General features: G+C 53.5%; 2 protein-coding genes across 2 annotated transcripts; one reads left to right on the top strand and one right to left on the bottom strand.

Annotated features, from left to right (window-relative positions):
• Positions 1–805: 805 nt before the first annotated feature.
• Positions 806–4,157, bottom strand: actb2 (actin, beta 2). The gene is made up of 6 exons (XM_053852269.1): positions 4,001–4,157; positions 2,903–3,032; positions 2,596–2,835; positions 1,877–2,315; positions 1,624–1,805; positions 806–1,540 (listed from the first exon to the last, which is right to left on the bottom strand). The coding sequence occupies exons 2-6, from the start codon at positions 3,023–3,025 to the stop codon at positions 1,397–1,399; spliced, it is 1,128 nt and encodes a 375-aa protein (XP_053708244.1). The 5' UTR covers positions 3,026–3,032; positions 4,001–4,157; the 3' UTR covers positions 806–1,396.
• Positions 4,158–15,829: 11,672 nt separating this feature from the next.
• Positions 15,830–25,248, top strand: fscn1a (fascin actin-bundling protein 1a). Its single transcript, XM_053852661.1, has 5 exons — positions 15,830–16,836; positions 22,190–22,346; positions 22,893–23,014; positions 23,356–23,523; positions 23,590–25,248. Exons 1-5 carry the CDS (start codon positions 15,996–15,998, stop codon positions 23,796–23,798), a joined length of 1,497 nt encoding a protein of 498 aa, XP_053708636.1. The 5' UTR covers positions 15,830–15,995; the 3' UTR covers positions 23,799–25,248.
• The last annotated feature ends 347 nt before the right edge of the window (positions 25,249–25,595 follow it).

Here is a 25,595-nt window from a genome sequence, read left to right as displayed (position 1 = left end):
CCATCTGCCGGCCAGACACGGACACTGCAACTACATTATTATGCGTTTCTCCATACGATGAAATCGATACTCATCATCGCTTGTAGCGTGGTCGGCGAGTATTTTACCCGCGGAATGTTTCCATTTTATGCTGGAGGTCTCCTCGTTTTGTGCTCAAATAATAATTAAATGTTTTTCTGAGATAGTGAAATTCAACGTTTCTCAAATTAATCACGTGTCAACTATTGAATGCAGCAGAATTCAAATCTCAGTTGACACACACGCCGAGTGTCTAGCCTGACTCCATCATCACAGAGCTCCACACACACGTGTCCATCAGCCAGCATCTCCACAAAGGAAGCTCCCAGCCTCCTGGATCCAAGAATTTCTGGCAGGCCAGCACCAGTCACCACTGCGGGTCAGCTGGAGTACTGGGCTCCTGAGGGCTCACACACGCACACATCTGAACGGTGGGAGGGGAAATCCTTTAACTCCAGTGAAAACTTCATCAGGGTCTGTGGCACACATTTGGAGCAGTGAGGAGGAAAACAAACAGGCAGATCAGTGGGAGCAGAAGTCACGCAGCCACCATGCTGATATTTTTTTGAGCAACAGTCATGTGACCACAAAGGAACGACGACCAGGAGCGCCTTCACCTGCAAGTCGACCTTTACCCACCAGGCCGACGTTCAGCAACACGCTTCATCCGGGCCGAATCGTCGCAAAGTCACCAGACCAAAGACATGGAAGACCAGGAGGTTGTCAAGCCGATCCCAGCGTGAGGCTCCCAGCAGATGTTCCAGAGAAACCACACCAGAGAATCAGGTCAGAACACATGTGCACTTTATTGGGATCGTTTAGTCAGTGTACAGGTCGGCCCCCACAGGTCTGGCACCCCATCACAGGTCGCGACTGGGTTTTGCATAACAACTGCATTTAAGACATGGTTCGTTTGGGTTTTGCATAACAAAAAGAAAATGAACAGGACCAAGGTATTTAAGGCTGAAAGTACAAAAACCCAGACATAATTTACACACAACCATGTTTCAGTATGCTCGACCACTGGGCAGCCTTCACAGAGGCAAATACGTCTCAGTGCCATTAACGTTGGAACCGCCTGTCTTAAATGCAGTTAACACATTTGGAATGACTCAAAGCAAAAACAAAATCAACTCAAAAGTACATGTTTCGGTCCCCGATTGGGGCGCTTGTTGAACCTAGCCAAACATCACCGTCTCTCCTTCATTGTTCCAGTTTCAAGATCCTGAGTCGAGCGCCGAAATAAGTGAAGCCATGCCAATGAGTCGCTCGCCTGGGCTCTGCGCCCCAGAGTGTGTTTGTGTATGTGTGTGTGTGTGTGTTGCACAGAGCTGAACTTGTCGGGTGTTTGGGCGGGGGGGGAAGAGGAACAGTCTGTTTAGAAGCATTTGCGGTGGACGATGGATGGGCCGGACTCGTCGTACTCCTGCTTGCTGATCCACATCTGCTGGAAGGTGGACAGGGAGGCCAGGATGGAGCCTCCGATCCAGACAGAGTATTTACGCTCAGGTGGGGCGATGATCTGCAGGAGAGAAGGGGGCGTGAGTAGCGGCTCACCATGCGTGTGACGGAGAGAGAAGGAGACAGAGACAGGCAGGGACTTGCCTTGATCTTCATGGTACTGGGGGCCAGGGCTGTGATCTCCTTCTGCATGCGGTCAGCGATGCCCGGGTACATGGTGGTTCCTCCAGACAGCACGGTGTTGGCATACAGGTCTTTACGGATGTCCACGTCGCACTTCATGATGCTGTTGTAGGTGGTCTCGTGGATGCCGCAGGACTCCATACCTGAGGAGGAGGAGCAGAGGTCAGCTTCTCAGTAGGCAGCAGGCCCAGCAACACCCAGGGCCACCACCTACCCAGGAAGGAGGGCTGGAACAGGGCCTCGGGGCAGCGGAACCTCTCGTTGCCAATGGTGATGACCTGGCCGTCGGGCAGCTCATAGCTCTTCTCCAGGGATGAGGAGGAGGCAGCGGTGCCCATCTCCTGCTCGAAGTCCAGGGCCACGTAGCACAGCTTCTCCTTGATGTCACGCACGATTTCCCTCTCGGCCGTGGTGGTGAAGGAGTAGCCACGCTCCGTCAGGATCTTCATGAGGTAGTCTGTGAGGTCCCGGCCCGCCAGGTCCAGACGCAGGATGGCGTGGGGCAGAGCGTAGCCCTCGTAGATGGGCACTGTGTGGGTGACACCGTCGCCGGAGTCCATGACGATGCCGGTGGTACGGCCGGAGGCGTACAGGGACAGCACGGCCTGGATGGCCACGTACATGGCTGGGGTGTTGAAGGTCTCGAACATGATCTGCGAAGAGAGCAAGGAGAGGTCAGGCCCAGGGTCACTGCTGCGCGCTCACTGCAGCCACTCCATGCATGAGGGTGAGCCCCCTACAGTTAGTACCACAGTAGTGCAGCACCAAACATTCCGTCACACGAGTGCATTTCAGTTAAGTAACCATCTAAAGACACACAGTCTGAGACCTGCTGTCGGAGATCAGACAGAGCAGAGGTCCTGCAGGAGGGGAAGAGCAGGTGAGACCCAGACAGGAGGAAGCTTCACTGAGTGTGCGGCCCCAGCCAGTTACCTGAGTCATCTTCTCCCTGTTGGCCTTGGGGTTGAGGGGGGCCTCGGTGAGCAGGACGGGGTGCTCCTCAGGGGCCACTCGCAGCTCGTTGTAGAAGGTGTGATGCCAGATCTTCTCCATGTCATCCCAGTTGGTCACAATGCCGTGTTCGATGGGGTACTTGAGGGTCAGGATGCCCCTCTTGCTCTGGGCCTCGTCACCGACGTAGCTGTCCTTCTGGCCCATGCCCACCATCACACCCTGCAGGAGACAGACTGGTCAGCACCTCACGCCACCTCGGGTCAGACAAAATTGAGGGGCCACTCACCTGGTGCCTGGGGCGACCGACGATGGAGGGGAAGACGGCACGAGGGGCATCGTCTCCTGCAAACCCGGCTTTGCACATGCCGGATCCGTTGTCAACGACGAGTGCGGCGATTTCATCATCCATGGCTCAACTGTGGGGAGAGGAGAAAAAAAAAGTCAGCACTCGTCTCACTTCCTGTTTGCCACTTCCGGCAATGCAGCGCCGCCGTGTGACCACTGGGGGGCGCCATCAACCCAGATTCCGCCCTGTCCAGACAAAAGGAAGTGGCGCTGTGCTCCAGTATTACCATATAAGGGCATGGTTCGGTTTGGAGCAGCTTTGCAGAGAGTGGCGCCATGGCAGCCTGCCAGGGGCCCAGCGACGTGAGAGCCGGCTCCAAGACCACTCCCTTCGCCCCCCCCCGTCACCTACATCTTTGATTCACCATCGCTGCGTCACAGACGACACGTCAGCGTCCACCGCTTTATGTGATAAGAATCTGGAGTGGAACGTGAAGGCCGGTGACATGTGCGCGTCCATCAAGACTTTGCACCCGTTTCCGGTCAAGCCACGCCTTTAGCGAAAGCGCTTAGTCACCCGCCGGCTGCTCGATGCTCCGGCTTTCAAGTTAAAACCACATTAAAGGCGAGCTTCACGGTTCCACCACGGACCTGAACTGGTTTTACAAGAGTTGGATATCAAGTGAAAGCACGAATCAGCCCGATAGGTCACATTGAAGGGTCTTCAGGAAGACCGTTAGCATCATGTGGCTAGGCTAAAGTAGGTCACACCCCGCTGCACAAAGGCAGCCGACAGACGTGAGCGCTGCCCAACAGGTCTGAGCCCAGGAGCCCGGAGAACAGGCTCCGCCAGAGCCGGGGACCGATGAGCACCTGCTGAATAACGGTCCGCCGGGGACCGCGCCTCACCCGCCCTCCTCTTCCTACTCCTCCCTACACTGGAACCCCGCGGCGAGCAGCTTCACTTGGGAGCAGCAGCTTCCCAGCGAGACAAAGCGCAGCCTCGTGGTCCCAACACTGGCGATAGATTTCATGAAAACAGGCAGCGAGCGGCGCAACACAGCAAGCCGGGTGGCCTCCACCGCCGCGAGCCTCTTACCTTTGTGTGTGGGGGGCTTTTGGCTTGAAAGAAACCGCGTTCAGGCTCGATGATATCCCGCACCAGCTGCGTGAGTGACGGCGCTCAGAGTGGAGCCGTTAGCGGCGGCGGCTCGCTCTTATACCACGTCAGTTGCCCGGCTCCAACCATATAAGGTAAACTTTCGGAATCGCGCCCTCTGATTGGTCCGGCGTCATGTAACGGGCACGTCGCGTGCACGCCGCTGCGCACTGGACGCCGGCGATTTGAGGGCGAGAGAGAGAGAGAGAGAGAGATGGCGATAATAGCGGAGGATTGGGAAACAGGAGGAAGGGATTGATGCCGGGAGACGCTAATCCTCCAGCATCTTTCACCGCCATCAGCCCGACATGTTGAGCTTCTGGTGACTCCCCTCCACCGGACTGAGTCCTCAGTCTGGGCCTCAGTGATGCCTGTGTCCCCGCACTGATCACTCTCCCCTCACATGAGCTGCTGGGTGCCTAGCGCCCAGCTGCCCGGGGTCACATGCCCTTTAGTTGAGGGAGGAAACTAGAGTGCCCAGAGGAACTGCAGCCAGAGGTCACAGTGGTGTCAAAGCCTGGAGTGTGTGGGTAGTGGACCAGGGGCGTCTCGCCTGCTGCAGTCTCACAGGGTCAGACACATGACACACGTAACAAACAGGCCGCACAGATTATGTGGGCCATCTTTTCCCCATGTGGCGGGTGGGGCACATGGACTCCAACAAGTTGGAAGTCTCCCTCAGAGGAGCTCATGTGATGATATCAAGTCCACGACAGGAGGGCAGCGTGTTTGGGTCCATCTAAAGCCATTTCCAGTGTCATGATGGCGCATCACAGTCGTCCCCCCTGTGCTGGACACTCAGAGGAGCATATTCTGATGAGAGGCCCAGGTTATTATGAACACTGATCATGCCTGAAGGGACCTGAAGGGAAGCGATAGCTGTGATCTGAGGTCTGGGCAGCGCTGAGCTTGCCAGGTTGTGACTGATGTGCAGTGTTGGCGCGCTGCGTTTGTGATGGCTAACAGAGAGAAGACGGCAGGCGGGTCCGCGGAGCTGGTGCGCCTCGGGCCGGGGCCACCTGTGAGTCGCAGGTCAGCTGACTCCACCTGTGAAAGGCTGCTCGTGATCCTGATAGCATCACAGCAGGTGTGTTGACATCGTGCTCCACGAGCTGCTCAGTCAAAATAAAACAGTGAGAGGTTTCTTCTCCCAGAGGGCACGTCTCCCGGGCCGTGCGCCAGCTGAAGGTGTTTGACATGACGAGTCCTGGGAGCTGCGCTTGTCTGAACCACATCTCAAACTAAGTGACAGCTTTATGAGCGCAACAGGTGGATACCTGTCATTAGCAGTTGGAGGGGCGGAGGGCTGTAATTCGGCTGACGACAACATCTGGTTGCTCAGCTGCAGTCAGCAGGCCAACACTGAGAGTCACTGCCTGTCCACGCCGTGAGCCGGGGTCGTGGGACTGTCTCACGGCGTGGACAGGCAGTGACTCTCTTCGCTCGCCAGCATGGCTCCCGTCACCGTTCCTCATGAGGAGCTCATGATGTGTCCACAGCCACCCTCAGCTCGTCCTCAGTGACAGCACACTCAGAACACGTGAAATGAGCATGCATGCTAAAACAGCTAAACAGCGACGTTTCATCGCTCTGAAGCGACCAAGCTAACAGGCGGTCCCTTCTGACCATCAGTCCCAGTGCTGTGGCTCAGATCATGGGTTGTGCTTGAACATTGGCTGTGGCACAGAGGGCATCAGCCAGGTCAGAATATGTCAAGTCCAAAGCTTTAGTATCTCTGGATGGCTCCGGTGTGCTGGGAATTTGGCGCCACACCCGGTGCAGGCCCTTCTCTCCTAAATGGGAGAGTTAATGACCTCAGATCTCAGAGATGATCGGCCACTATCAGCGCTGTCAATCATTACAGCAGGGAGCGTGCGATACAAAGGTCAAAGAACTTGGCAAAAACAGTGAGTCCATCACAGAACTCTGATGAGGTCACAGGAGACTCCAGAGCCAAGAGGGCCAGGCTTGGTGCCGTGTTCACTCCAGACCTCCCAGTCGAGAGTCACACACTGGCTCAAGTTTGTATCATCTGTGTGCGCCGCTGCAATCTGGCTGTTTGCCAGTAAATTGGTGTGGTTGCGACACCCCGGTGTGACGTCACCGGTACAAGTTTCACCACCTCACAGCCTCCATCCCCCTCCAAAACCCCTCATCTCTCCCGCTCACTTGCCCTTCACACTCGCCCATGTAGCTTCCAGCCTGCTGCATGGACCGCGGTGGGTGGGTCTCTGTGGGGGAGGGTAGGGGACCCATGAAAGGCCTGTTGCTCATGGTTCAAGCCTTTGGGGGAGAACAAGGAAACTCTATCCATTACAATGAGACTCATGAGTGCAGCTCAATAGAAGAAACATTAGTGGCAATTACAGCGGAGAGAAATCCTGCTGGGTGCGGTGAAGATGGGAAGAGATGAAAGATCTAATGGTACCGTGACTGACGGCAGGGCTCCAGTGTTTATCTTAGATCTCAACGGGTCCGAGCCCGTAAGGTCTAGGTGTCTGTGATGTCATGGCCAAACTTTCAAACAAAGGTTTTCCTCTGAGCTTTGATGCGGCCACACAGTCGTGCTTGTGACATCACAAAGTCGCCAGCTTCCCAGCCAGTTGGAAGCTAGAAGGCCAAGCCATTGTCTCCCTGGCTGCCTCTGCAGCTCCTCCATCCCAAACTGCACCCTCCCTTCCACCATCCAGCCAATAGACGGGTCCTTCACCGCGTCATTGATCCGCGGGTCACCGTGGTGATCGTCTAACTCCAAGGCACAGGCCAGTGACCAGCTGTGTGTGTGTGTGTGCCTGCCAGCTGGCGTGTTCGTGCTCCGATTGGATTAGCTTCCCATTACAGGCCCAAATGGGTTCTTAACTCCAACCCCCACACACCACCCCAGCATCTTTTATTCCGCTACACTGCAGCATTTCATAAACTTCCTGAGTTAGAAAACACCCGGCCGAGCTGAGGATCTGACCATCTTTTAGTTGACAAACTTGGCACTTCCTCTTGGAAATCTGTGTCACAGCTCGTGTTGGTTTCTACTTCTGCTTCTAAAGGTTGCGTCGTTACATGAGGAAGTAACAACGGAGGGCAGCTGATGTGAGGGTAGCGATGGCGCGGCCGTGCACTCGCCAGGCGCTGGCTAAGTCACACGCCTCTGCAACACAGCGCTAACAATGAAGCCAGAGTGAAACCTACAACCCTCTCTGGAAGTGAGCGTCACACACGAGTCTGACCTCACTTCCCCGTCCCAGGCGGGCGCCCTCATTGGCCCAGCAGACGCAGGGGTTCCTTTTAAGGCTGTCGGGTTGTTTGTGGGCGAGAGAGTCAAAACAGGTCTTACAAGGTGCTAGCGGAGCCAGTGAGGAGGCACCTGTCAGTCATGTGAGGCAGGTCAGCCCTCCTGTGATGGGCCTCTGGCAGCTACTGGTGTCACTTCCAGACGGTGAAGCAGTGGACAAAGCTCTGTGCACTTGAGCCGGCTCTCTGTCTTCACACCTCTCACGTCATGTTGGCTGGCCGGCTCTTTATTGGAGGATATCTCATCACCTGACTCACCACAGAGTCGTTCCAAAGAGTCACTTAAGTGGTGGAAAGAAGGACATGTTAGCGTGTTAGTGACTCCAGCAGTGACACAGCGTCCTGGCTAATGCTTCAGAAGCAAGAGACAACTGCCATGTAGATCATGACCACACACTTGTCTCCAGGGAAGTGGACTGACGGGCAGTTGGAACGCAGCGGTGGGGTCAGCAAACACACACTGCCACTAGCTGAAGTCACCCGCCACCTCTCCTCTCCTCCTTTAGATCCCAGTCTAAACGCTGAGTCGTGTTTTTGCTGCTTTGTTTCATTGTTTCTGTGGCCAGCAGCAGGCAGGTCCAGTGAGCTCGTGGCCTTCATTGTTCTACACACTGCCAATGCTTTTCACTTCTGTTTGCACTTCCCACCCTTCTCCTGTCGCTCACTCTGGGTTTGAATGAACGGGCTGCTCTCGTCTGATTGGCTGGGAAGGCCTTCCATATAAGGACACGGGCCGCAGTCGCAGCAGGAAGTGGGGTAAAGAGGAAGAACAACGCCGGCACTCCATTCAGCTGGTAAGAAGCAGCCACACCTTTCCTCAGAACCCCCCCCCCCGACACATGTGGAGTCAGATGTTTATCTCCAAACCTGGAATCCTCCTAATCACTCGCGGCAGCAAGATTTCAGCTTAGACCAGCACACCCGCCCAGCTTTACTGCCCTGGGATGGACAAAGTCCAGCGCGGCCCGTGTGCACTCACCGGCTGCTCGGCCATGATGTAATGTGTCCACATGAATAGGTGGCAGGACAGCGGGGAGGGGGGGGACCCCTGAGCCAACGCTTCCTGCGCACCCCTCAAACTGTAGTCTGATGATGAAAGTGCGGGGGGGGGGGTCACGGCTGCCAGGCCCTCACCGCGCCCTCAGCTCTGTTTGGCCTCGGCATGACTGTGTGAGCTCTGGATTTATGTGCATTCTTGTTGGTGTTGTTGTTGACCTGTGTGTGTCGGAGGGAGGCCAAACCCCTGGCTAACACTGACAGCCATAAAAGGACTCCTTAACTATGTCACATGACAACAATCTGAAGAATGTGTGAGGGGTCACATGGGATGCCGTCTCAAGGAAATCAGCTGCAGCGCCGGGGACCGTGACTGGTCACTCTGCGTGTGACGGCGGAAATGAGCGTGGTGGAACTCTCATGGGTCGGACTTCAGGGGACACGGTGTGGCCCTTAGGGCACCTTCCTGATACCGAGCTTGTGTAGAGGAGGAGAAGCTGCCGACACAGCTGCAGTGAACAAAGTCACTTGAGCTGATCCTTGCTGCTGTTGTAGCCTCAGGCTTGCATCATCACCATTTTGCCATCGACTCCATCAACAGTGATTCGAGCGTGTCGTGTGATGACATGAGGGAAAGCACAACGGCTTTCACTTCTCTCTCACAGGGCTGAAACTGCAGAGGAGGAGCTTTTGATTTCCTCTGTCCACATCCTTTCTGACTATAATCCTCTGATTCAGTGTCGATATGAGTCGGTGGATCAGAGCAGAGAAAATGGAGCGACAAGTTGGTCTGGGCTGGTGGCTGCTCTCTGCTGCCCCCTAAAGGTCACAGGTTGGACAGCGAACCCATCACAGACCACTTCCTCTTTGTTCACAGCGACCATATAAGGTTAAAAGTCAGTTTGGACTGCTCTTAGTCTTCAGTGGAGACACCAGCTCCAGATAACTGAGGAGTTGGCGTCAGCAGCAGCTCCACTGGAACTGTTTCATGATAGCTTCATGCTAATCTCAGGAAACATTTGAAAAGCAAAAATTCAGCTTCTCGTCCAAGGCACCACTCCCTCCATCCCTCTGGTCTCACCATTCCTGACGCCAGTGGGGCTGTACAGTCTGAACAGGTCCAGTAGCAAACCCCTGGTTCTGATGGAACAGCGGGGCTTTACTCTCTCTGCTTGTGTGCTTGTCTGCAGCCTCTTGTGCTGCTGGAGCTGCAGAAGTGTGGGATTCCCAAGGCAGCCCAACACAGTCAACCCCCCCAAATGTAGGTCAAGAGGCACTGCCTTTCCCTCGCGCTCTTACATAATCAGCCCGGCTCACTCACATAGGCACATCTGTGGAGCTGGATCCAGTTCAGCAGACCAAACCTCAACTGTGCCGATAAGCCACAAAAAGCAACCCTCATCTTTTTCTTTGTGCTGAGGACAGGAGCCTGACTGCAGGTGAGGAGGGTAGGAAGAGAACCTTCATGGACACTGGGACCTGGCTTTGGCACGGCTGGAGGCCTCCCTGAAGGGTTGGTCCACCCAGGTGCAGCATCATCACTTGCTCACTTTCCATTCATGAGTCCCACCCGGACCAACATTTGGTGCTCAGGTCAGCTGTAGCTTCACCGACCACTGTGCTCAGTTCCAGTGAAGAGCAGCTCATGTGCAGAACGCTGCCTTAGCTTTGACACACAAATGAATCAGACCTGAGTCCACAGTGAGCAAAACTGCGGGAAAGGTTTGCGACTAACCGATTCCTGCTTCAGCACCAGCAGGTCTTGGACGGTGTCCCCAGGCAGGAGAAGAGTCCGGCCTCTGCTCAGGGGCAGAGGAGCTCAGCCCACAGTAAAGCGGCTGAAGCTGCAGGTAAGCTGCTCGCCCAGGTCACCTTTAAGGACTGATCCCAGACCTGCTGTGAACCCGTCTATCACTCCGCGTGGATGCTGTCTCCCAGCCAGTGTCTGAGCGGGCGAACACACTAGTGGACGGACCAAGAGGAGCGACGGCTGAGCTGTTGCATAAGGAGCAGGAGATGTGCAGAGTGTGTGACACAATGGGCCCCAGTCCCACTCAAGACTTGTTTTCCCTCTGTTTCCATGGTAACACACCAAAAACTGGGTTAGACACAGTGTGATTTCCATTTTCTTATGTAAAACAATCTGTTTTCAGTTATGTGAGTCTGTCTAAATGAATGTGTGCTCATATGTGGATGGACACACACGCAAGTCTGTGTGAATCTGTGCACTCTGCGTATGTGTATCTGGTGTGACTGTGTGTGTCTGTTTTCTTTTGCGTTTGTGTCTTGTGTCATGCGTGTGGGGAATGTAGGTCAAGACCAACACTGAAGCAGTCTTCAGTTGCATGTCATGTGACCGTCCACCTAACTGACCACCAGTGAACCTCCAGAGAGGCTGAAAACCTCCTGTCTTCTACAACAGAGCATCAACGCTCCACACAACTGACCGAGGTTGGACAAGCACCAGACACAGGTAAGCCGCTGAGCTCCATCTCTGCACGTGAGGGGTGGCATCAGTGACACACCCCACTGAGATGTTCCTCAAGGTCACAACAACTCTCTGCACTGGATTCAGGCCCAGAGCCAGATGTGGCTCCCGGGTGTGTGTTCCCGTGACCACAGGGCAGATGGTGTGTGTCCATCACACACTCGCTCTCCTCCATTGTCACTTCTCCATCGTCCATTATTCACCGCAGGAAGCTCAAATCAATTACATTTCCATGTAAAAAAAAAACCCAAATCACATCAATATTTACAGGCACTTTCCAGAACTGTGTTGGTTCAGGCGTGAAAATCTGGAAAGTGTTCGTGGGCTAAGTCTTAGTCTAGGGGCTCCATGCATGTAAGAAGTGCGTGTGTGTGAGCCAGAGGGGCCCAGCTCTGTGTAGTGTCGCATTAGCATGTCAAACTCCTCAGTGATCCAGAAGGATGACAAAAACGAAAACGTAGGAAGGAAAATCAGCGTGTGTGAGAGAGCGCGCGAGAGAGAGAATGATCAATTACGCACTAACTAATGATCAGATCGTAAGGGGCGGGGCTTATGTGTCGCGGTAACTTGCGTGTGAGTTGGTTGCTATCGGCACATGAGCCGTGCTGAGGGGGTTTCCGTGAGTCATTGTGCACAAGAGTGAGGCTGTGTGTTGGCTGTTGGGACAATGAGACGACAGACTGTAGTTGAAGCCTTCCGACAGTAGGTGGGGCGCTAGAGTCAGATATGATGCCTGGGCTCGATGACATCACTGCACTGCTTCAGCGGGAAGTTGTATGAAAAGGAAGCAGATTGAATCTGTTTTAAATATCCAACCAATCGAGTTCAGGACCTGATTCCAAGACTGTTTAGTAATAAAAACCTTGATTGTGTTACTGTGGGAAAAACGAGATGTTTATAAACAAGAACATGACTCGTGTCGAAAGAAGTGTCACCGAGACTCTTATATTTACATTACAAAGCAAAATCCATTTTAAAAAGTGGAAGAATTAAAGGGATCCTCTTCTTTTTCCTCGTCCTTAAAGATTACGTTAAAAGGGGAAGTGGACGAAACGTTTGTTTCCAAGCAAACAACTTGAAAGATTCCAAGCAGAACTACAGATGCAGAGCACTTCCTGTTCCCACCTGTGTCCCTCTGGAGACTTGGATTCTAACACTAGTGCCAAGTGTGCTGCTCATCCTTCAGTACAGCTCTGACATTACATACGTCCAAGCGCTTCCACATTCCACAGAGCTGTGTTGTGACAAGTGAGCAGCTGCTGACAGCCCAGCGATGAAAGGAAGCTGCAGAGGGACTAAAATAAAAGAAGGAAACAGGTGGAGAAGCAGGAGCGCCCCAACTAACAGAGCTCATTCACTGGGACGGGATGTGATGTCACCGACACCCACTGGTGGGCAGGAAGTGGTATTTTTAGAGCCGCCCTGATCGGGTTTCCCGCAGTTTGTGATGAAGGCGGCAGATACAATCAATTACAACACATACACACACCATGAAACAAGACCTAAGTAAATGACAAGGTCAGTAAAATTCATGACTTAACTGACACTATTAACTGACACACACACTTTGTACAAGCACAGACGACAACAGGTGTGATTGTGTGGAAAAGAGGAGGTGGTGGGTTTGCTTCCCTGTGGGCTGCAGACCAATGTCCAATGCATCATGAAAGACGCACCCTCAAACAAGAGCTCACAAAAGTCCTGCAGAAGAACCTCCCGCCTCTCATGGGGTTCCAGCTTGCCGTCTTGGCTGACCTATATCTCCAGGCATCACAACCACGACCAGGCCTGATCTTGGTAGCTGTTGCCATGGCAACAGGTGGCTGGCTGATAAAGGACTGGGCCTGACCCCTGACCTGGCTGCTGTTGACAGAATGGCGGCTAGAGCCAACAGGGCCCGGAGAGGGGTTACGCCATGTCTTTTGTTGATGGTGAGGAGGCTCTAGTGGGCTGCAGCTGCGCTCAGACGCACATTCCAGAAGCACAACAGCACCAGGACGGAGAGCAGAGGCCCCGCAGGAAACCACGTGAGCATGTGAAGATGATCGTGTCAATAAAGCAACTCCACTCATGAGACAACAGCAGTGAGGTGAAACTTCAGCCACAAACCAAGACAAGCACACACATCACTGAGAGGTTGAGTCCCTGTTTGGCACAGGCCACATGAAGACGCTGGACTTCCAGCAACAACCAATACTGTAGTCAAGAGTTTCCTCTTTTAGAGTGGCTTTGACCCTGGACTAAAACGAGTTTACCTCACTTGATAACATCCTTCAGTAAAAGAGAAATATGTCTGCAACTATGATGTCAGCCAGCGCCAAACGCTCCTCCTCAAATATGCTGCCTTCCTCTTCAGTGCTCTCTGGACAATGTTTGGCTTCAAAAACACAACCACTGTAGAGACGCAGCAGAACAGCTCCGTCCATACAGATGGACGCTCCTGGTGAGACATCATTCTAGCGTAGTGTTCTGGTCATAAGGGCCCCCACACGCCGCTTGGGTCAGCAGCTCTGTAGGGTTCTGAACCAGATACCTGGCTCACAATAAAAGCCCCGACCCGCCCCATACACTCAAAACACATTTATTTGCTCTCGGAACGAAGAGGGCTCTCTGCACTGACTTCCTGGCAAAATGCTCCTATTGTTCTCTTTCTTCTGACTCAGGAGGAAACACGATCCCCAAACCACACACACAAAAGCCAGACCAGGCAGTGACATGTGCCGTCGTTAATACAATCAATACAATCAATCGAGAAAAGCTGCAGTAACGAGGGAAGGCAGGGCGGACTCTAATCCAGACTGGAGGGCGGAAAGCGATGTGTGATGCTACTTTGTGGAGCGTCATGTGATCATGTGACCATCGCTGAAAGACGAAGCTTTGCAGAAAGTGGGTCGGGTCCATTTATCCGTCAATATGGCACCAACACCACGGCAATGCTCCTTGCCAGGGGCCAGCGCTGGAACACAGGTGAGAAACTCCAACCAGGTTGGAGTCTGTCTGAAGTGGAGTCGAGGGATTGAGGTCAGAGGTCAGGCAGAAATCCCCCTCAGCTTATTAAGCATCTCGGTCTCGCATCACATGTCATGGTGTGCTCAAAACAAAGACACATCAGTCCAGCTGCACCTCCACCAGTCAACAGATCAGGGCTGAAGACAAAAGCTGACTTGGGCAGCAAGGTTTAAGACAAGGTCATAAGCAAGGATTCCTGCAAGTCTGCTCAAATCCCACCAACAACGAGGGCGTGAAGAAGCCACAGGAGAAATGGAAGACGACCCTTCTGGATCAATGATATCTGGAGGGTTTGTTTGGGAGTGATCTGAGATGATACACATATGAGACAGGTCCTGCCTGGAAGCTTGACTATTTCAGTTGCTAAGACAGTGGTGCTCCATAGTTTGGAGACCAAGAGGATGAGAGGTTGCTCATGAAACTGTCAGACCAGAGAAGAAAAAGAAGGGAGGAACGCTGAAGGTGGAGTCGATGGACAGTGTTTGACTGTACCAGATGAAGCCAGAAACAGACACGACACGGGGCTTTTGAAAGGGTTCGCATCTCACACCATGAGTTCACAAACTCATGCCGCACAAAAAACGACCAACCATGAGCTCCGACTTCTTTCACAAGAACTGCAGTGTAAAACACAAGGCATTTGCACTGACCGCAGCAAGGACGCTGGGCGTCTGCCGCAGCCGCAACGGACATGATCCTTTCCACGCCCAAACTCACTCAGCGTCTCCTCGTAAGCCACCATTGTGTAGCCGTGGTGCAAGTGGTGCTTTGAGTGGTCCAAGCACAGAGGCTGGTGATTGGTCAGCACCGCGCTGTAGGTGCTCGCTGCAAGTGTGTCAGTGTGTCACATTGTTGGTGTGTGCAAACGCCGCAGCAGGCAGTCTGCCCTTCATCCGCCGTCAGAAGTGCTGCAGGTTTCCATGGCGACCGTCTATAAAGCTGAGCCAACACAGATCTGCCTGCTCCCTCCCGTCTGAGCGCTGCTGGTGTCGCTCAGCCAGCTTCATTACTGCCCTCTGAGCTGTGTGTGGAGGATCCTGACGTTGTAATGGGATTTTCTGAGGAGAAATTTGGCTGTAACCTTGTTTATGCAGAGAGGTCAAAGGTCAAGCTCATTGAACCCAAGACACTTGTCTCTGATGCTAGATCCCCTCCTCTGTAGCTGGTGTCAACCACAGGCTCCACCACAGCGCAGGCTGGTCAGAGGCGCGGCGGGAGCCCAGTGTGTTGGACTGTACGACGTTGCTCTCGTAAAGAAGATGCGGTCGTGATCTGTTTGGCCTCTTTGTTTACAGAGCCAGGCCCTTCCTGCCTTCTGATGTGCGTGTCTCTCTCATGAATGGAGCCTTGTGTGCCGACGCCACACTGCGACCTCGGCCACATGATTTGAATACCGAGTCCATCTGATCAATCTGTGCCAGAGAAAGCAGCACCGAGTTGAAGGTTCGGATCATCTGAGGGCCTCTGTGTTCTGATTTGGACAGGAACAATTCTTCCTCTGAAACAGCAGAGTCCAATGACTCGCATCTAAAAACAGTCATGTAGAGATGTTTGACACTAAAAAGTGTCATTATTAAAAAATGTTATTCAAATTTTAAATATAACTTATTCAAGCCATTTGCTTTGGAACGTTGGTTTGTCTGCTACCCACTTTTGTGCTGATCAACTGTTTAAAATCATTTGCAAATGAAACAATAAGTTGATTAAAACGTGCCTTATATATTTTGCTTATGTTCATGGAATAAAATAAGCATAGTATTGTTACCATTATATACATGATTGTTGAGACACAACGTTGTGCTACATTATATCCTTTTTCTCGCTGATTTAAGCGTCTCAAGTCACGCGGCATCTAAAGACAGAAGCGACCCGCGGGCCCTGATGTGCGCCACGGGTCCACATGGAGAGACAGGTCGGCTCCAGATCTGACCGTCGGACGGGGGCGTGGCGTGGTGCGTGACGTCACGACGACTCATCTCGGCTGCAGCTGTGGCGGCGGGCTCGCGCTGATGAGAGCGTGAGCAGCGGCGGCGGCGCGCGCACAGACGCACACACACACGCTCTCTGCCCAAACAAAGAGAAGCACGCGAGGCAGCACCAGCATCCCAGCCTTCATCTTCTGCGTCGGAACCGGACCGAGTCCACAGAAGCACCATGACAACCAACGGAGCCGCTAACGGAACCAGCGACATGCTGCAGATCCAGTTCGGCCTGATCAACTGCGGGAACAAGTACCTGACAGCGGAGACGTTCGGCTTCAAGATCAACGCCTCCGCCAGCAGCATGAAGAAGAAGCAGATCTGGACCTTGGAGCAGAGCGGTGACGAGGCCAGCGGGAACGTTTTCTTCCTCAAGTCCCATCTGGGCCGCTACATGGCCACAGACAAGGACGGGAACGTCACGGGCGACCGCGAGACCCCCGGTTCCGATTGCCGCTTCGTCATCACCGCCCACGATGACGGCCGCTGGTCCCTGCAGTCCGAGCCCTTCGGCCGCTACCTGGGTGGCACCGAGGACCGGATCATCTGCTTCGCGCAGAGCGTGTCGGTGGCGGAGAAGTGGAGCGTCCACATCGCCATGCACCCGCAGGTCAACATCTTCAGCGTGACCCGCAAGCGGTACGCGCACCTGAGCGCCAAGGTGGACGAGATCGCCATCGACCGGGACGTGCCGTGGGGCGTGGACTCCATGATCACGCTGGTGTTCCGAGAGCAGCGCTACCATCTGCAGACCTCTGATAACCGCTTCCTGCGCAATGACGGCTCGCTGGCGGCCGCCGCCGACCGGAGCACCGGCTACACGCTGGAGTTCCGCTGTGGCAAGGTGGCGTTCAGGGACTGCAGCGGCCGCTACCTGGCCCCCTCCGGACCCTCCGGAACCATGAAGTCCGGGAAGAGCGGCCGTGTGGGGAAGGACGAGCTGTTCGTGCTGGAGCAGAGCCACCCGCAGGTGGTGCTGACCGCGGCCAACGAGAGGAACGTCTCGACCCGGCAAGGTGGGTGTGGTGGCCCGGAATGCGCGAGGGGTGTGTGTTGGTATGTAGCGGTGGTGGGGTTCCAGTGATGGCATGTGAGCTGGTCTGACAGTTTCTGATCCAGGGAGCAGTGAGGTCTCGCCCAAGCACTATCGGGGTCCACGTGGTCTGTGTGACCCAGGAATGCAGGAGGACGCCCTGCGTCTGGCTGCGGAGCAGTGTGGGGAACCAAACGCGTCTAGCTTCTCTCTGCCCTCCGTAGGTCGCTAGTGACGTCACCGTTTGGTCAATTCGGTGAAAACAGAAAAAAGTCAGCTGTCCATTGTTTCACGTTTGCATTGCTGCTGTGGCAGCAGACGGTCTGGCCACAAAAACTGTGGCAGTGAGAAATGAAGGCTTCCAGTTGTGTGGTGATGCTGGTGCCACCCTGGTGACAGTGCTGTGGCTGACGGCACATTTCTGTGAAACACATCTGGGTCGGCGATGACGGCGTGGTAGCTTCAGCATCTGACGCAGTGAAGACCATGGACACGTCCATGGCCTCTCATTGTTGGTTCAGCAGTGAAATCCTGTCGTTTCTTTTGTTGTCCTGAGGTTGAACCCCTGTTCTAAAGATGTTTCCTGGACCTACTCCAGAACTCCTTCATGCTAGTGATGCTGATTTGTGTGCGAGCAAAACTCGACACCATGTTCTCTCCTCCGTTTCCTTCCTCTGCAGCGCCCTCATTGTTCCATCCCAACACCTCTCGCATGATGTCCCTCCCCCACCAGCGGCTCGCGCTCCTCCCGCCCTCCGAGGTCATTGTCACTGTCAATCAAGTCTCCTTAACTGCTGCCAATCGTCTAGAATCTGTCCAGCTGATCTGACGTCTGTCATGAAATGAAGCCGTTAAGTGCTAAGATCCGGCGTCAGGAGCGTCATGACACATGTTCACACTGGCGTGCGGTGAGTTGACAGTGCAGCTCTGAGGTTCCACTCCTGATGAGCTCCTGCTCTGTTTCCTCATCAAAGGAGCATTGACTCCACATCAGCGGTTCCTCCTCTCAGCTCCTGCTCCGACACAAAATGGATGCCAGTGCCTTTCCTGCTTGCTTGGGGACAACTGTCCCGACGGTGAGAAGATGAGCTGCTCCTGAATCATGGCACAGGTTTCTAAGATGCTTTGCTGAGTCAGATCTTGGGCTGTAAGAGGCTGTATTTCATGATGAAAGTCAGCCTTTGTGAACAAGACAGCGGTGAAGCTGCAGGAACCTAGTGGAGTTGACACCGACTGAAAATGATTGTTGGACCACATGAAAGGAGCCAATCACGACTCCGAGCTCTCAGTTCCTCTGTGCTGTGCAGCAGCCCTGGACCAACATGGCGGCTTGTCACATTTTATCTTCAAGTCTGTGACCTGAACTTTCACTGGGGGCGGGGGCCAAGTGTCTCACAGCTTCTGGAAGCAGATGTTTCAGCAAGCTATTTTGACCGTCCAACCAAATCATGTGAGAATTTCGGTCTCCCATAGTGAGGTGATGAAACCTGACACTAACCAGCCTGAGGTGATCGTTGCAGCTTCAGTGTCTCACTGATTCTTTATTGCTTAACAAGAGGAAGAGATGGTCCAGACACCCTCTGTATGTCAGGAGACCAAAGAGCAGAAATGTGATTTGCTTCCTGCCCTGGCTGGGGCTGTCTGGGTCTTGCTTTTAAAGACCTGTGTCGGCGCTCAGAGGGAAGCAGCAGGCGCTATCTACTGAAGACTCATCATGGAAGGACCAGGATTCGGGCAGAGAGCCCCTTCCTACTCTGGCTCTGACACCTGGACCCAGCGATGATTGCTTTCAGGATTAAGTCCGTGGAATATAATCCACTCAACAAAATCCCTCATGAGCCGAACTGGAGAAGGGCACCAGAACCAGTCAGTGAGTCAGAGTTGACTCCCTGATGGCAACATCCCGAGTCACACCGTCACAAAGTCACGTGTAGCTCCCTCCTTCCAACACAACACTGATCAACCAGACTCCAGTGTTTGAATGGAAATGAGATCTAAGTCAACCCATTAGCCAGCACAGCAGGTCAACAGTATCCCTGGTTGCCATTAACCCGCAGAGCTTCTGGTCCATCCCCTCCTCTGCATCCTGGCTTACCAAGTCCCTGAGAGACTTGCTTTATGAGCCTCTTGGACTGAGATACAGTTATCTGATGGTTAGCCTGCCGCCCGATGGCCTTTTAAGTGGTGTGTTTTAACCCTAAAACTGCCTGTGTAAGTGCTGAGTGAAGGTTTGAAAGGTCATCACACCCTGCTGCCGACCAGCGGGAGCGTGGTTCTGTGCCCTAGGGCTGCGCTTTAATGCTTGTCTGGACAGAAAGCCTTCACTGAGTTGACTTCCTGCTTCTGTTCACATTGTCTGAAACGCCCGAGTTAGATATTGAAACACCCGTGAACTTACCTGGTCCCTGGAATAGCAGGCAGGAAGCTGATGTTTCTGAGGGGAGAGAGCAACAGTTCAGTGCTGGCTGTGCTTGGACAGAGATGATGGGACAGTTGAGGGAAGAAATAACTCGCTTATTGAAATCTCACATAAGCTAGTGCAGGGAAAAGTCAATGGCAAGCGAGTCAGGCGTGTTCCACTCCTGCTTCTGTATATGGATGGGATACGGTCATGAGCTGGATGATATCTCTAAACTCTGTTGGGCCTTGATCATTTACACGTGAAATCACTTAAGATGCAGTTGGCTTAATTATGCAGTGGGTGGCTGCTTTATCAATGCTGCCACTTGATGCACCTCTTTAATGTTGCACTTTGTCTTTCATGTCCTCGATGTTTGCTGCTGCCACCAGTTGACTTTACCATTGTGGCAAGAACAAAGGCTCTAATCTAATCTAATGATGCTGGAAGTCTGGCCACAAGTGAAGACCAGGGGCTGACCCTGCTGGTCACCATGATAAGAGGCTACCTGTCAGCAAGTTCACACAAAGCTGCGCTGGACGAGTGTGGAGGGATTTGTTTGTGTTTCAGTCCATTGGATGAGTGAATGACTTGGAGCCAAACTCAGCCCTGTGTCACAGCATCAGTGGTTGACCCTCTGAAGGCTCCACACCCTCAGGTGGACCAGCATGCTGAGGGGGCGACGCCAGCGGCGAGGAATGTGACGGGGAATCATGTTGTGTCTGGCCTTGAATCAGCATCGGTGTCCTTCACCGCCTGCCGCAGGAAATGAGACGCCGCACTCATCTAGACCTTGGCTGGTGATGAAGAGTCTCCGGCAGATAAACGCCCACAGTTTGGCCTGACTGAACCTGGTGAACCCACATGAGTTGATCTGCTGCGCTACATGGCTGTGTCCGAGTGCGTCACTGGGTTGGACCCGGTGCATCTGGACCACAACAAAGGCTGAGAATCTGGCTCCCAGCTGGTGGTCTCACCAAACAATGGCTCTCTCTCTCTCTCTCTCTCTCACACACACTCGCACTCACACTCTTGATACAATTGCATGCGTTGACAGCGGGCCGCTGGTTCTGGCTCGCTGTAACTGAGGCCAACAATCTGCGCCTGCCACCGCGGGCCTGAAAGAGGTGGGCGGGTCGGACAAGAGGATGGAGGGCCTGTTTAAGAGCTGGCTTCAGTGTGTGGTTTGGGAGGACTCTGCATGTGTGGTCAGGTCTTTCTGAGCTGGCCTCCACCAGGGCCACCGCCTCAGTCTGGTGTGTGTTTAGTCTCATCTGCTGTGGACCTTCACATTTTGGGCCCGTTTTCCTTGAGATAACCTGCAACAGAAGGCAAGGTTGACTGGTGTCTGCCTTTAAACATGGATGACCTTCTGAGCGTGACGCCACAGTGTGCAACGACAAGTTCAGGATGGAGAAGCTTCATCAACTCCTGTACTCTTCATGCTTGGACTGGTTGCAAGCCACTAATAAAATGGATGACCATACAGGAGGAAGGTGGGCAGAGGAGCAGAGTGATGAGGAGTGGCAGCACAAGTGGAGTCCAACGTGACATGGCTTGAACTGAAGGCTGCGATGGCTTTTCTTCATCTGTTCAACTCTCCTGAAGCGATCAAACTGGATGCCTGTCAGGTCCAGAGCCTGTGATGGAAGCTTAGTAGCCCTGGGGGAGGGTGATTCGGTTAAACACCGCCCACCCCACCCCCACTACCGTACCTCGTCAGAAAAATGAGTAGGTTTAATGATGTGATCAATGATACTGGAGACATTTGACCTCATTCTCTGCTCACTGTCCTCTCTCGCCCACTATTACATGAAGTTTTTGAACATGTGGTTACCATTACTGCCAGGCGTGCGTGTGCGTGCATGCACGCGCGCGCCCACATATTTGTGCAGAAACCCGATCTGTCCTCGGAGGCCTGAGTTGCTCCAGTGTTGGATCGAAGGCCATTCACTCTGGCTTGTAGATTCTCTTATCTTTTCCAGCCAAAACTTGAGCCGCAGCCTTTCCACCTTTGTTAAACCCTTCCAACCAAGACGGTTCCTCAAACCAGAGGTGTGAGATCTGACTGTGAGTTGGGAAGCCGTGACATCGCTGTCAGAGGTCCACACTACAGTGAGTGCCGGCTCCTCACATAGCACCAACCTCCTGGACAGGTGTGGCCGAACGCAGTGACAGACTTGGACAGGTAACGGCCGTGTGCCTGCTTCTCAGTGAGACAGTTGCATGTCAGGTGTGTTGAGCCTCATGCGAAGCCTCAGGGGTGGTGAGGCTGAAGTCCAGAACCGGGGCTGGGGACATGAGAAGGCAGACTAACATGGAACACGCAAGCGCGGTGACTCGCTCAGCTCAACACTCGCTCCTTTCTCTACTTGGACACACATTTACGCAGCAGGCTCAAACACACACAGAACATCTCTCTCTTCCTCTCCACGGAACCCTGCAGCCCATGGCCGACCCCCGCCGTGACATCATCATATACAATAGCTGCTGTTGTACGTGTGTGTGTGTGTGTGTGTGGGGGGGGGTGCAGACACTTGGACTGTTGTCTGTATGATTCCATCATTGACTCTCTGCTGGAGACTGGTGATGAGCACGTGGGACGGGCACACAGACTCGCAGCAAAGCCACTTCTTAGGCCACGCCCTCACAACTGTTTGACAATGTGAAGCTGCTTTTACAACTTGTGGATCTCTGTCTGCTATTTTGGGATCCATGTTCAAGGTGCGTGCTGTTCTCATGGGCGTCCTGTCACGTCCACTTCTGACTCCATCAAATCTTCTTCCCGATCCTTCCATCCAGTCCTCCTCTAATCCCTGACGTTGCTCATTTCTCATGTGTGATGGTGACAAGTGTGTTTCCAGTCACCAGAGTCCTGCTCCTCCGTCACGTTCATTAATGGCGAGCGCTGGACTGACTCGCTTCTGTCTGTCCTCAGGCATGGACCTGTCTGCCAACCAGGATGAGGAAGGAGACCAGGAAGTTTTCCAGGTGGAGATCTGTCGTGAAAACAGGAAGTGTGCCTTCCGGACAGCTGCGGGGAAATACTGGACCCTGACTCCGACCGGGGGTCTGCAGTGCACCGCCTCCAGCAAGTGAGTGTTCAGCGCCCACACCTGCTTCTGTCCATCATCCACGCACGCCGCTCCGCGGCTCGCTGTTATTCAGCCTGTCACCTCTGGCGACTGTGAGCGCTGGCTCTCCTCTGGAGATTAATCTGTTTTGTGACCCAGAGAGAGAGAGTGATTTCCCATCATGTGCAGCCTGAGTGCTGCTGCCTGACCTCTGACCCTGGGCTCCTGAATGCATTCCAGCGAGGCCCCGGACCGTTGAGGCAACAGGAGCTGGGTATCTGGCTAAAGTGACTCATTTATCTTTGAAGCAAAAGATGTGCAGCTCAGGGAGCATGGGCTCAGCGTTTCAGACCCCCATGTGTCACATGTAGCTCGACAGGACTCTGAAGCTCCTCCCTGCTAAAGTGGACTGACAGGTCACCTGGTCTCTTCCGTTTTAAAGAAGCCAGAGGTCCGATGAACACCTCACACCCTCATTCCCGAGCTCCTCAGGAGGTTGCGGATTGACACATGAACGATGCTTGAAACCAAACATTCCTTTCTTCACACGTCCTCCTCTCTCTGCAGGTCGGCTAACTGCTACTTCGACATCGAGTGGCGCGGGAAGAGAGTGACTCTGCGGGCAGCAAACGGCAAATATGTCGCCGCCAAGAAAAACGGCCAGCTAGCTGCTTCCATCGACTCGGCCGGTCAGTAGAGAGCGCAGACGCCACATTTGACTCGACTGAGCTGGGATCTAGTCGAACATAACCTGGCACCATTTAGTTCTGTTGTTTGTGCAGCAGTGAGTCATTTCAGACCCAAAACGCACCAATCCCGTGGTGCGGCGGCACAATACCGAGGAGTTTGCTGAAGTCATTTTAAATACTTCCAGATTGGCCAACATGGAGCTCCAGATATAGCAAGTGCTGCCAGGAGATCATGTGGTCTCAGTCTTCTGAAATGTATTTTTTAACTGCACTTTTGAAAGTGCACTCTTGCAAGAACTGAGGACGGACTCACTCATCCTTGCTGCGCTGAATTGTTGCAGGTGAGACCGAAGAGTTCATCATGAAGCTGATCAACCGCCCCATCATCGTGCTGCGCGGCGAGCACGGCTTCATCGGCTGCCGGAAGGTGACGGGCACGCTGGACTCCAACCGCTCCTCCTACGACTACTTCACCCTGGAGTTCAGGGACGGTGCCTACAGCCTGCAGGGTCAGTGGGTGCAGCCTCACTGAAACGCTGACGCCGTCCTGTTGTGACCTTCCTCTCCTCCCGCAGACTCCACTGGGAAGTACTGGATGGTGGGGAACGAGCAGGCTGTGGTCAGCAGCAGTGACACGCCCGTCGACTTCCTGCTGGAGTTCTGCGACTACAACAAGGTGGCGGTGCGCCACGTTGCTGACGGCAAGTATCTGCGTGGCGACCACGCCGGCGTGCTGAAGGCCAACGCCGAGGACCTGGAGTCTGCTACGCTGTGGGAGTACTGAGGAGGCCAGCCAGCACCGCCCCCCTCCTCACGCCTGCCTGATCTCCACACACCAAACGTGTCGATGAACTGCACCGAGAGACGAGACGACGCCTCTCTTCCCAGCCCTCTGCTCCTCTAGCTCTGCAGTATCTGTTGCTATAGTTACTATGGGGCTGTGCACTTTTTCTGCTCCCACTCGTCCTCTGGTTTACTGCTGTCACTCACTCCCTCCTCGCCCCTCCCCCTCCGGTAACCCAGAACAGAGTAGCCATGTTGGAAGAGCCCCTCCTCTTCCAGTGAACTCCTTGTGTGTCTCCTCGTCTGTGTTGTCTGTGTCCAACCTCCTGTGCTAGAAAAAGGGCGTTTGGTTTGTGGCTCCTGTCTGTGTCTGGAGGGCGTTGGCGTGCGACTGGAGAGTGTGTGGGACCACGTTCTCGACAGGTGCGAGCGCTGCCTTGTTCATCTCGATTGTAAATTATAGTTTCCTGTCTTGTCCTTGAAGCTGTGTTCTCCCTGGTCAGCGGGGCGTTCAGCAGGATGTAGGAAGTTGGAATTCTTGTCCCGCCCGCCGCTGCAGGCTATTGTCCCATGACAAATCTACACGTTTACCACGCTCATAAGCCTCGACACAGATTCAATTCCTTTGTTACGTCCAAGGCACAGACATTATCATGAGTACAGTCGGTAACCGTAGCAACTAGAGTGATCTATAGACCCTTTTGAAAGCTGCTTTCACCAAACCCAGACCTCAAAAATCCTTCCATTCGCCAACATCTCCTGACTCAACTGGAACTTGGTGCTATCATCTCCAAACAAGTGCCACAATACTGGATCCAAATGATGGGAACATCAGCGTTCATTGTCTTGCTTCCACAACACGTCATGACCCCTCAAGATGATCCATCCTCCGAGTCTGAATCCACCCATTCATCTCATCGTCCGCCTGCTCCTCGTTGTTTCACCAAGGCTTGAGAGTCTCTCAGTAAGTAGACGGAAGCTTAGGCAAGCGGATGTGGAAGGGTAAATATGTGGTAATGACTGTGCCTTACTCTAGAGTTTTTGGGGCAGTGGAAAAAAGAAAAGAAAAATCCACATCTTTGTTTTGTATAACTGGAATTTCCTTTTGTATTATTTTGTATGTTTTTTTTATACCGTGGATTAATCTCTCTCGTGCCATTGGTTCACCTGAAGTCCAACAACCAATAAAACTGGGATTTGGAACAGAACGTGTCATCCTTGGGTCACACTCGGGCTGATGGGACCACGTCTGAAACAGCTGCCGGCGTGGATCGCTAAGCAAAGAGACTTCCAGCTGTCAACCAGCATCCTGTTCAGAGTGTCCCTGCTAGCTTAACAGGAGCAACTTTGGAACCTGGTGGAGGAGAAATTAATGATTGAAAAACGTTGAGGTCATGTGGCAGTCAGCAGACGCAGCAGCTGTCATGGCCGAACTGTTCTCACGCTGCCGAAGCGTGAATGTCACATCAGGCTTGATGAATAATTCACCTTCTTCCCTCCTGCACTCCTCTGATGGGTGGATGAAGAAGGATGGGAGAAGGTCGCCATGACTTCCTACGTCCAACCACAGAATTCTGTGTGACACAGGCACACACACGCATGAGCTCCGCCACAGAACCTCCCAAGCCAGGAAAACATTCAGCACTCCTCACTTTGGCTCGGGCCTCCTGCCTGGCCGGGACCTTATGGAGCGGCTCCATGTTCTGGCCCAGTAACACACACACACTTTTGCTCAGGCTGCTGAATGGAGCCTTTGTGTTGCAGCCCTTATTCTGGTGCCCCCCCTGCAGAGCAGGTC

The sequence above is a fragment of the Synchiropus splendidus genome, chromosome 19 (assembly GCF_027744825.2).
Source record: "Synchiropus splendidus isolate RoL2022-P1 chromosome 19, RoL_Sspl_1.0, whole genome shotgun sequence".
Classification (NCBI taxonomy): domain Eukaryota; kingdom Metazoa; phylum Chordata; class Actinopteri; order Syngnathiformes; family Callionymidae; genus Synchiropus; species Synchiropus splendidus.
Note: the sequence above shows the minus strand (reverse complement) of the source record. Positions and strands in the feature narration are given on the sequence as shown.

Excerpts from the sequence above, each read along its gene's own strand:
- fscn1a (XM_053852661.1), top strand. The coding sequence starts at position 15,996 with ATGACAACCAACGGAGCCGCTAACGGAACCAGCGACATGCTGCAGATC. Across the intron at positions 16,837-22,189 it reads GAACGTCTCGACCCGGCAAG|GCATGGACCTGTCTGCCAAC; the intron begins GTGGGTGTGGTG and ends GTCTGTCCTCAG. Across the intron at positions 23,524-23,589 it reads CGGTGCCTACAGCCTGCAGG|ACTCCACTGGGAAGTACTGG; the intron begins GTCAGTGGGTGC and ends CTCCTCCCGCAG.
- actb2 (XM_053852269.1), bottom strand. The coding sequence starts at position 3,025 with ATGGATGATGAAATCGCCGCACTCGTCGTTGACAACGGATCCGGCATG. Across the intron at positions 2,316-2,595 it reads ACAGGGAGAAGATGACTCAG|ATCATGTTCGAGACCTTCAA; the intron begins GTAACTGGCTGG and ends CTCTCTTCGCAG. Across the intron at positions 1,806-1,876 it reads GTTCCAGCCCTCCTTCCTGG|GTATGGAGTCCTGCGGCATC; the intron begins GTAGGTGGTGGC and ends CCTCCTCCTCAG.